General features: G+C 36.5%; 1 protein-coding gene across 1 annotated transcript in view; it reads left to right on the top strand.

The window, feature by feature from the left end:
- Ca8 (carbonic anhydrase 8) overlaps positions 1-12,323 on the top strand; it is an 86,811-nt gene that overhangs the window by 15,456 nt on the left and 59,032 nt on the right. The window contains exon 3 of the mRNA XM_042665957.1: positions 627-751. Within this exon, the coding sequence (XP_042521891.1) occupies positions 627-751 (125 nt within the window). The remainder of the gene's footprint in view (positions 1-626; positions 752-12,323) is intronic.

Here is a 12,323-nt window from a genome sequence, read left to right as displayed (position 1 = left end):
TTGTTTGTAATACATTTTAATAAAAGCCTTTACATATACCATCAATAAGTATTTAAAAATGTTCTTTATCACTTAAAGACAGATTCTCTTCCAAATGTAATTCTCAGTATCTTTTAGTGTGCCCTGGTTTGGGACAGAGTTCTGTGTTATTTTCAGAATAGGACAGTGCCTTGTGGAACTGATTTTAATAATTTGAGTATTGTTGTCATAATTTATCATAATTTTATTTTGTTTGCACTGTATGTAATACACAGATTGACTTCATATTAGTTCTTTTCTTGGTTAATTTTGTTAGCCTAAGTCTGTTACCTAGGTTGGAACCCTGCTAGGATCAACAGATAATATAAATACACAATTTGGTTTATTGATAGGTCTATAGCCACATGTTTGAGTCTCAGAATATCTTCCAGTCTGCTAAGCTTAAGTCTCAAGGAAAAATTTCTTTTCTTTGTCTTATTCTGAATTGAAAATATAAAGATCTTAAAACACATGTTTTATCATCCCCAAGTTTTCTAGGCTCTTGGTATCAGAATAACCAGAACAAGAATATTAGGCAAACCCAGATAGCATGTTGTGCCAGGATAATACACAGATGTAATTCAGCAAAACTTATTTTCTCTTTTCAGTTCTGTCTGGAGGACCATTGCCCCAAGGGCATGAATTTGAGCTGTATGAAGTTAGGTTTCATTGGGGAAGAGAAAACCAGCGTGGTTCTGAGCACACCGTTAATTTCAAAGCTTTTCCCATGGAGGTAAGAATAAGAACTGTCTTGTAAAAATCTTGTTGTTTGGTAAAGAATTCTATACATTCCTGAAAACAGTTGGTTTAAAATTGAATGCATAATTCTTGGATTTTATCAGTTCGTAGAATATAATGAAATGTTAAGCTTGGGCTAGCTGGTGAGGTTTTCTACCTACTTACTGGGTTTGGAATGTGTAGGCAAGCAATTGGTCATAATGATGATCCACACATTTTCTTTTCTTCTTATTAGCTTATGTGAATTATACAGAAGTTCATTGTGATACTTTCATGCATGTCCATTATATAGTTTGATCTGATTTCTCTGTCTGTGTTACTCTTTCTTATCTCCTCTCCCTTTGGTCTGTACTTGTAAGGCTCACCCTGGTATAATTCCTTTCTGTTGCCTGTGTAAATTTGGTAGGCCACTTCTCCAGATGCTCAAATAGGAGATGAGCTGGAGACAATTGTTGAAAAATCTCTGCAGTAGTTCAAAAGTCTAGTTCAGTTCACTGATAGTTTAGTCACTGAGGACAGGGAATCCTAGAGAATGAGCAGAGTGGGAATCCTAGAAAATAGTCACTTTATCTGAAGTTTTCCCTCTCCCACTTATCTTCTTAGTGAATGTCCACTTTTTCTCATTATCTAGTTGAAGTGTCTTGTCACTCCTGAGACTTCTTCTGATTTCTTTCCTCAGGCCAAATTCTTCTTTCTGTCCTCCTGGTATACATGCTAGTTCTTATACATCAAGGTCTGATATACCTTTCTTGCTGCTCGTGCTGTTCAGGACAGGGTCTCCCTTTCATTGTTTTGTTGATACCCTTCCCTTAGCACGCTACCTGTCACGTCATAGTGGCATGTTGGTGAAGTTGAGGGGATATTCCAGATGGGCCAGGCTTTGTTTGTATTTATTTCTATAAGGAACCTCAGTTCTCCTCAGGAAACAGTTATTTTCTGGCATATGAGTGTATTTTCTCACCTTCCCTTCTTTTCTTCCATCCATTCACTTGTGTATTCTTCTCCTCTGGGTGATCTAATCCATTTTAAGCCTTTAGGTTTTAATATATCTGCTTGAGATGTTATCTCCACCTCGATTTATATAGGCAACTATGTAGTGGATTTTCTGATCTGGGTGCCTGATAGACATGACAGATTCAGTATACCCCAACTCTTAAAAGAAGAATAAATTTAGGGCTGCTGGAATGCTAGTCTTTCTCCTCTGCCATTTCCAGTTGCACACATGCTTAATATAATATGTAGACTTGCTCATGGCATGATAGCTTATCTAATACCAACTCAATGATGGGAAATCCCTACCATATAATTTTTATATACATGATATGTGTAATTTAAAAGATTAAGTTGGAGTATTTCTTAGCATTACCTTAATTAGAATTTTAAAAATCCTTTTGGAAAATAAGGATATTTATTTCAGTAAAAGAAAAGACCTGGACTTTAAAAGTGAAATGTGACATGTTTTAAGGATTGAGGGAAATATCCCAAATTCTAGTATGTTAGAGAATGTCTGAGGAATGTGATTGTGATAATATGCCTTGTTAGGAAAGCTCTTCATGTGTCTCTCCTTTTCCTAGGAGCTTTTTTAAAAAAAGATTTTAAAATTAGCATATATTATTTGTACAAGGGGAGGGGTTTATACATAAATATATATGTGCTATGTGGAGGTGGTTATTGAAATTAGGGCCTCATGATTGCTAGACAAGTACTCATTGGATCCTCAGCTCCCTGGGTATTTTTGTTTTGTTTTGTTTTTAATGCCTAAATGTATCCTCTGATTTCTACTACCTTAAAACTATTCTTTTGTCACCTCCGGTTCCTGTCTTGTCCTCAGCAAACCTGAGGAGGAAAAGTTCACAACCAAACACATGAGCAAAGAGGACTCCAAACAAGGTAGTCCAAAACAGTGGAAGTGGCTGGCCACATAGGGAAGGGTAAGAGGACAACAGGACAAGTCCTGCCTGCCCTCCTTTTTGGACTGCATCTTATTTTCTTGGTTTGCTTAATTTATGTTGATTGTAAAGGTGCTGTATAGAGGGGTTACAGTTACAAAGGTCAGGTAATGAGTACATTTCTTTTTTAACATTTGATCCTCAGCAGGCTCCAGTAATCATAGGCTTGGGGTGAGATGGATGTAATTGGGCAGGCAAGGCCTTCTGGACAGAAATGCCACAGTTTGCTTGTGGCACACTGTTTGTAGTTCAGGGAAAGTTTAATTTGATTATGGAGCCAGTGATCTGTGTTCTCTGTCTGTATAGTCAGGATTTGGGGACCAAATGTACCAACAGGTCCGGGTACTTGATGCTGTTTTCATTGCTCTGGTCCATTTAGCATAGGTAATGGATTGTTTTCAGTGAAGATTAAATGTTAACAGTTACGACTTTGCTTCTGCAGAAATATTTATATTTAAGACAATGGAATTAATGGATTGTATTTTGGGAGTAATATTTATGTGCTTTGCAATCTCAGATTATCCTTGATGTAATCCCTGATAAAATGCTTGCATAAGTCACCTGGCTTTTGTTTATGGCTATATCCTATTGTGTGAATAAATGAGGTGGGTGTACAGAATTAGAGGGAGATGCCTGTGTGCCAGTTTTTAAAAATAAAGGCTGTGAGGGCACTTGGTGATTGGCGAGAGTCCACGTAGAAGAACATTGCAGGAGTAGTAATGTGTTGACCAATGTAGTGTTGCTGGTCCCTGTTCTGAACAGCCACTAAAGATCAGCTGAAGCACAAGAATATGGGCGACAAGACAGTGGAGAGAAAGGGAACCAGTTTCCTTTTAGAACACGTTACTTATTTTAACATATTTATTACTTGAGAATCTTATTCATATTTCACATTTTTTAGTCCAAATTTAATGACACAGTTTCCTCCATGCATCAATTCCCTTCTTGGTTTCATTAAAATTATGTCTGGTTTGTTAAACAAATACAGTAAACAAATGTTTGCCATGTTGTTACCTGTAATATATAGCTTTTCATAGAACTCTGTAAACTCTGGGAGACTTTGACATTTTAAGATTACTGCAAGTATAATAATAATATACTGAATATATTTTTTACGCTTTTTTTCCTAAGCTACAATTAAATTTTATTTTGGCTTCACCAGTAGATACATGTGAGTTATTTTTACAAACCGTATTTCCTGTATTCTGGTCCCACTCAGAAATTAGATGTTTAGCTTTATATATTTATTTATTTTTTGCACTCTCTGCCTGGACCATCTTTATTTATTTTATTATCTTTAAGAGGTGTATTCAATACAACATGCTTGTTTGTAAATAATGCATCTTGATCATTCTTGTCCTGTTCATCATTCTCTTCTACCTCTCCCAACTTCACTGGAATCACTACCAACACTACTTCAAAAATTGACACTGCAATTTTTGACTCCCAACTCTGTCACCTGCAGCTCCTTCTCTAAGCAAGGTGGATAAAGCATACCATTTGTGTTTTCCCCAACTGAGATTTTTCAGTTTTCAGAAACATGCTTCTACAGCTATCTGACATATCTGACCACGCTTGAACAGCTGAGTGCTGTTACAAATAGTTCAGGTCTAAATGTCAATGCCTTAGCAAGAAAAAAAATAACTGTGTTGCATTTCCTTTCCTGTTACCCCTAAATATACTATGTATGCTCATACATTAAATATACTATTACAAATGTGTGGGTCCTATTTGCCTGGTGGAAATCTTTGAATTGATTTGACAGTATTTCGCTTTATTATTATTTAATCAAGACCTTAACATGAGTAGAAGGTTGTTGATTTCAGACTTTGAGATCCACCACAATTCTTGCAGATTTGTTCTTCTGGATCTGTGGAAGCCTTTTGTTTTCTTTGAACATGGTGAACATCTTGGCATATGAATTCCAACTTTACTGGTGGTGTCATTATTCTAACACAGGTATGCTCTGTGTACCCACCTCTCTGCAGGAATTGTATGCCATCCCCATTAATTGCTATTCTACAACTGGAACTTTTGGATATTTAGGTTCACAGCTTCACATTCTAATTTCACTATATTTGTCTGTGGACAGACTATAGAAGCGATCAATTCTTTGCTGCTTCAAAACAGCCAAACTCTGTGATCTATATAGTTTTTGGCAAATTGTGGTCAGTCTTTACACATAAAGAGTTATTCTCTAAGTGATTCTCAGGCATTTACATTTTATGCTGGATCAATAAAATTGAAAAAGAAAAGTGATGAGACAAACAATTGATAAAGAACACATCTTTAATTGCCAAATGGAGGAGGGACATGGTCTGAGAATAAGCCACTGACCTTTACAAATTGAGTAGATTAAGTATTTTAAAAACTTGTTACATTATTTCTATTTTCATCTTTCACTGCAGGTACATAGAACTTTCTCAGGGTTGGGCACTGTTTTGGCCCACAGACCAGCAGAGAGTATGTATGGTCATGACTTTCTCACCTTCTTGGCATAAAAGTCTGTGATTTATAGTGTATTGCACAGCAAGTGATCCAGTTCTTTTGTGGGCAGACCCTTATCTTTATTTATGTTGCATTTAAAGAGCTTTATTTGCTCTCTGTATTCTGAAAGGGCTTAGTGATAAACTACCCACATATGAGCTGTTCTGGAGATTTAGTACATTATGTCAATAGAAGGAAAAATAACAGTTCATTGTACAGAGATGATCCGTTAATTGTGAACAGTTCAGGCCTTGGTTCCAAGAAAGGCCAATGATAATGTTATGAAGACCATATCTCATAATATAATTATAATACTAACCACTACAATTGTTCCCTTTCCTCTTAGCACTGGTCCATGGGGTCCGCTTTTCCAGATCCCTATACTTCTTCCTTCTTTTCAGGCAAATAGAGGAAACTGTTATGAAATGTTCTCTTGGTAAATTGATCATTTGCATATTTACCTGAGAGTATATATTGTTTAATTATTTTTGGTGTGTGTGTGTGTGTTGGAGTTTGAACTAAGGGCCTGGGCACTGTTTCTGAGATTCTTTTGCTCAAGGATAGGGCTCTACCTCTTGAGTCACAGCTCAATTTCCAGCTTGTTGGTAGTTTATTGAAGATAAGGGTCTTATAGATTTTCCTGCTCAGGCTGGCTTCGAACCATGATCCTTAAATCTCAGTCTTCTGAGTAACTAAAATTACCTACTGGCATGAGCCACTGGCACCCGGCTGATTCTTATTACTTCTTTTACTGCTCTGAAGAAATCCTATGAAGAATTTTCTTGGACAATAGTGAAATTATTATCTTTACAAGTTATTGGGCTTCCAAAACCATTCCAAACAGCGTTATAGGTTTGCAAATCTCTTCTAAGAGAGACTTCCATTGACTAAGAAAATGGTATGTGAGAACTTTATGAGTCAGAATATGATATGAGAATTAGATATATAATATATATATAATGACAAGATAATATATAATGACATTTGAGATTATCTAATCTAAATGCCCATTTAACACAGAAATCTTAGGAATGGAAAGATGAAGCATCATGGAACAAGTTGAAGGAAACCATAATATATTACTGGAAGAGTAGTTAATTATCCCACTTAAGAAATTATTATTCTGTCCTACTGTTCTTTCTGCTAATGCTTTTGATGGACACAGATAAGACAATGGGCTATCCTTGCTCCCTTTGTCTCTGCAGCTACCTCAAATGCAGAATGCATGTGTGAGAAATTGGCCTTTCATCGGAGGGTGGGAGTGAGGTTGTGGCCTGTGCTCTTGCCATACAGTCTGTAAAACCACAGGTTTTTTGTTGTTGTTGTTGTTGGTGGTGGTGGTCGTAGGACCTGAGCTCTGGGCCTGGGCACTGTCCCTCAGTTCTTCCGCTCAAGGCTAGTGCTCTACCACTTCAGCCACAGTGCCACTTCTGGCTTTTACTGCTTACATGGTGCTGAGGAATGCAATCCAGGGCCTCATGCATGCAAGACAAGCACTCTACCACTGATTCATCTTTCCAGCCCTTCACAGGGGTTTTATGAAGACAGGAGTCACAAAGACAAGCAGAGAGCATGTGTGGGCCCCTTGTTGCCCCTTGAGAACTAAGGGTACTTAATGGACTGTGATTCCATCTACTTTGCCCTGGTTCCCATCCAGGTCTGGAGCAGAATGCCAGTGATAATCACCTTCCTTCCATTGCTCTCTCAGAAATAACTCAAGAAGAACCAACATATCCCTACTTTCCAAAGTAGCTCTTACTCGGAAAATCGTCTCTAGTTTGTAATTTTATTTGCACCTATAGTGAATACTCTGAACTGTATTTTCTTTGGAGGAGAAAAAGAAATTGTCATTCAGAAGACTTAACACTGTTGCTAAAAGAAATGATTTACAATGTGATGTGCAACTTCCCTGAGGAGTTTTATTATTTTCACCAGTAAAAGGGACATCTTGTCTCCAAACATAATAATGATTATGATTATTATTGTGTGGTATCCTAGAATCCTCCCACAGTGCTAGCAGATTGAGCCTCATAGCTGAACAGATGAAGGGACAAGAACCCCATGCTATGTTCTCTCCGTTGTGGAAACTCCCTCTCATATTGGCAAAAAACCAAAAACAATAAAAAAAACTCACAACTTTTATGTTTCCTGAATTCTAATGAACACCTGTACTTTTACTCCATAAAAATCATGATCCCTGCTGTGATTCATCATGTTTATTTTTCGTTTATCAAAATATAAATTTTATGTAGAACCTAACAGTTGACTCAATAGAAGATAAATCATTATATTGGGCAAACAGAAATGTACCTGCCATTCCCACCCCAAAAGAGAAGCATATGAGGCTGATTTGACCTTCGAGTAGTCACTTTGAACTTACCTTTGATATTTTTGTATCTGTAAGTATTTCCTTACTAGATCATTCGTGGTCATTATTTGAAAATATACAGAAGGTGGTTGGGCAAACTAAATTTGGAAGAAACAGTTATAGCTGCTGTTATGATGAAGGCACATTTGTATTAAAAATTAGTCACTTCATGTTGAATTGAAACCCCTTTGTACAACTAAAGATACTAACAAATAAACTAAAAGAAGTATAAATCACGTATTGAAATGTTGTACAATTAGTGTTTGAGTTGCTATAGATTTGGGTTCTAGTGGATCTATATTCTGCAATAAAATACCTATTTTTTTCAAAAGATTTTCAGATAGTAAACGTTGATTTGAATATATAGTTTAATTGGCTATTTCTTATTTATTTACTGGCCCTCTCCACTGCTGGTACCCATCCTCAATAAAGCTTGTTTTACTTTCCTGTAATTTGTTAGTATATTTTAATTTTATGAAGAAGGTTCAGGGCTGGGAAGGTGGCTCAGTGGTAGAGTGCTTGCCTTGTATGCATGAGGCCCTGGATTCAATTCCTCAGCACCACAGAGGCAGAAAAATTCACAAGTTGCACTGTGGCTCAAGTGGTAGAGTGCTAGCCTTGAGCTGAAGAGCTGGGGGACAGCACCTAGGCCCAGAGTTCAGGCCCCACAATGACAAAACAAACAAACAAAAAACAAAGAAGGTTCACAGCTGGGCATGGGTGGTTCATACCTGTAATCTTAACTACTCAGGAGGCAGAGATCTGAGGATTTTTGTTCAAAGCCAGCCCAGGTAGAAAAGTCCATGAAACTCTTTTTTTTTTTTTTTTTTTTTTTTTTAATTATTCTATTGTAAAGATGCTGTTCAGAGTGGTTGCAGTTACATGACTAAGGTAATGAGTACGTTTCTTGTCAAGCATTGTTACTCCTTCCCTTGTTATTTTCCCACTATCCCTTCCCTCCTCTACCTCCCTTACTCTTCCCTGCTCCCAAAGTTGTAAAGTTCATTTGCAATATACTGTCTTGCAGGTATCATTGTTGCAGTGGGTCATCCTGTGTCCTTGTTTCAGTGTTTTGTTATTCTTATTCCCCTCCCCAAATTAGACAAATGTATATACAAGATGCAGGGTACCAAAATCAAGTACAATGACAACAGGGATATACCATAGAGGGAAGAACATACAAAGGAAACAAAAAAATCACATAGTACATTAAAAATAACAACAAAGAAAGATCTCTTGTGTCCATATCTTGGGGTTCATTTCACTTAGCATCATCTTACATAAGTCCATGAAACTCTTACCTCTAATTAATCAGCAGAAAACCGGAAATGGAGCTGTGGCTCAGAGTGGTAGAGTGCTAGCCTTGAGCAGAAAAGAACTCAGGGATAGTGACTAGGCCCTGTGTTCAAACCCCACAACTAACAAAAACTAAAAAGCAATAAACAAATCACAAAAAAACCCAAAGAAGATTTACTTTACTATAGTATTTCATAAATGCATGTACTTTAGTCATATTAACTGCTAGTTTTCTTGTTCCCTGTCCATCTTACCCCTTCTATTATTAAACAGCTTTCAGTGAATTTCCATGTAAACCCCTCCCCCCCACCTAAATTGTAAAGTTCCGTTTTTCGACATAGCATCTTGTACATCTCATTGTTGCAATGGGTCAATCTGTATCCCTATTTAAACAATTTTTTTTTGCCTTTCCCTCCCTAAATTATACCAACATCAAATACAAAACAGGGGTTATACCGTGGGGGAGGAACATACAAAGCAACAAAAAAAAATCACATGGTACCTTATAAATATGTTAGAAATAATAGCAAGAAAGAAAAAGCCACTTGTGTGCCTATCTTGGGGTTCATTTTGCTTAACATCATCTGACCTTTACTGCTTGTCCCAGACATATACTAGTTATTGCAGATAAGGGATATCATGGGACCTATGTTTCTTTGGGCCTGGCTTACTTCACTTAATATAATTTTTTCCAAGTCTTTCCATTTCCTAGCAAATGGGGTGATATCATTCTTTCTGATGGAGGCATAGAATTCCATTGTGTATACATACCACATTTTCTTGATCCATGCATCTAGGAAATAAGAATGGCCATTAGACACATGAAGAACCGCTCATCCTTTCTAGCCATAAAAGAAATGCAAATCAAAACAACATTGAGATTCCACCTCAACCCAGTTAGAATGGCTACAATCAAGAACTCTAATAACAACAGATGCTGGAGGGGATGTGGCCAGAAGGGGACCTTATTGCATTGTTGGTGGGAGTGTAAACTTGTTCAACCACTTTGGAAAGTAGTATGGAGCTTCCTCAAAAGACATAGAGCTCCCCTATGACCCAGCAATCCCACTTTTGGGTGTTTAACTGAATGATCACAAACAAGACCATACTAAAGCTATCAGAACTATGTTTATTGCAGCATTATTTACCAAAGCTAAGATATGGAACCAACCCAGAGGCCTCTCAGTAGATGAGTACATTTCTTATCAAGCATTGTTACCTCCTCCTTGGTTTTTCCCCTACCATACCTTGCCTCCCACCTCCACAAGTACACTCCCCTCCTTGTCTAAATTGTAAAGTTTGTTTTTCAATATAGTGTGCATCTCATTGTTGCAATGGGTCCACCTGTATTCCTATTTAAACATTTTGTTTTTCCCCGTCTTCTCCTCAAATTAGACCAACATCAAATACAGTGAAAACAGGGGTTATATCATGGGGGAAGAACATACAAAGCAACAAAATATCACATGGTTCCTTATAAATATGTTAGAAACAATAGCAAGAAAGAAAAAACCACTTGTGTCCCGAACTTGGGGTTCATTTCACTTAACTTCATCTTATCTGGTCATATGTCCATAGCTTTTGACCTTTTCTACTTGTCCCAGACATATACTAGTTATTGCAAATAAGGGAAACCATGGGACATGTGTTTTTTTTGGGCCTGGCTTACTTCACTTAATATAATTTTTTCCAAGTCTTTCCATTTCCTAACAAATGAAGTGATGCCATTCTTTCTGCTAATTTGAGTCTTTCTTTTACTTACTTTGGTCAGATTGTGGATTTATCAATCTTACCTTTTCTAGGAATTAGCTTTCTATTTTACTGATATCCATGTGTAATTCTTGTGGTCTCCCTTTCATTAATTTCTGTCATGATCTTTATTATTTATTTCCATCTGCTATTTTCTTTTCTGGGAGAATGAGGTGCATCCATGAGATTTCTGTGTTTTTCACATTGACCCTTAGAGCTATTAACTTTCTTCTTGGCACTATCTATGTTATATTCCAAGGATTTTGATAGGTTGTTTAATTTTCCTTAGATTCTAGTAACTTTCTAATTGTCCTTACCTTGCATCTTTAATGACTCACATTGAACAATGTGTTATTCATTCTCCATGTGCTTGAATATTTTCTGAAGTTTCTTTTTGCTGTTGAATTCTACTTTAATTTCATTATTATCTGACAGAACACAGGTAATTACTTCAGTATTCTTCTTTGCTAAGATTTGCTTTATGTTATAAAATATTGTATACTTTGGAGGTAATTCTGTTGGCTACCAGGAAGAATATGTATTGTGTTCAGAAATACATTATTATTCAAAGGGCCTTACCTTTGTATGTAGCTCATCACTTCCCTTTTCCCCTTTTACATTTCCAATGTCTTTGTTCTGTACATGTAGTGTTTTAAGTATAATACATTTATACTTAATTTCTGTTTAATATCTGATCTTGCCTTCTTAGTGTTCTCTATGAACTTCATAAACCTTGATACCTTGATGATTCTCTTTCTCAGGTTTGGGAAGTTTTCTGGTACTATTTTATTTAATATGTTATCTATGACTTTAGTTTGTACCTCATATATACCCATGGTTCATAGATTTTTTTTTTTGGTGTCTGTACTGGGGCTTGAACTCAGGGTCTCATGTTCTTGCTGAAAGCTGTCATATACCACTTCAGTCACTTTTCCTTTTCTAGCTTTTTGGTGGTTAATTAGAGGTAAGAGTATCACAGATTTTTCTGCCTCAGCTGTCTTTGAAATGTAATCCTTAGATCTCAACCTCCTGAGTAGCTAAGATTACATGTGTGAAACACCAGTGCCTAACTAGATTTGATTTTTTTCTTTTTGAATTCCTCTTTCATCCTGTTCTGTCTTCCTTATTTAAATGGAATTCCCTTTGAATTTAGTTGATTGTTTATTTGTATATTCTTTGGTTTTAGTCAGGGGCTTATTCCATTTTTTCTTTAATTTTATTTATCACTCTTGTCATTGCTACTTTGAGTTCACTGTTTGAGATTTTTATCTGCTTCACTTTTATTCAATTGCTTTGTTGTAGAATTGTTGGCATTTAAAGGATACATGTTTTCCTGTTTTCATTTTATGAATATTTCTACATTGACATTTATTTATTAGAGGGTTTAATGTAACCTTTCAGTTGGTCATTTTCCATTGTTTAAATTGTTTAATTATGACTGGGTACTGGTAAGATTGTAATAATTTTTTTTGTCTTTTTTTTGTAGTGGATTTTCTTGACACAATCTTGGAGGAGGATTTGCTTTATTAGGCAAAGTTTTGGCTACCATGTTCAAAAAATTGGGTCTAGGGGCTGGGGAGGTGGCTCAGTGGTAGAGCACTTGCCTTGCATGCATGAGGCCCTGGGTTTGATTCCTCAGCACCACATAAGCAAAAAGAAAAGAAAAAAAAGAAAAAAATTGGGTCTAGTTTTCTATTCCATTCAGTTTGGTGTGCTTA

Source organism: Dipodomys spectabilis, unplaced genomic scaffold, assembly GCF_019054845.1.
Source record: "Dipodomys spectabilis isolate Male_0828 unplaced genomic scaffold, ASM1905484v1 ptg000015l, whole genome shotgun sequence".
Classification (NCBI taxonomy): domain Eukaryota; kingdom Metazoa; phylum Chordata; class Mammalia; order Rodentia; family Heteromyidae; genus Dipodomys; species Dipodomys spectabilis.
The sequence above is the reverse complement of the archived record's forward strand: the minus strand, read 5'-3'. Positions and strand labels throughout refer to the sequence as shown.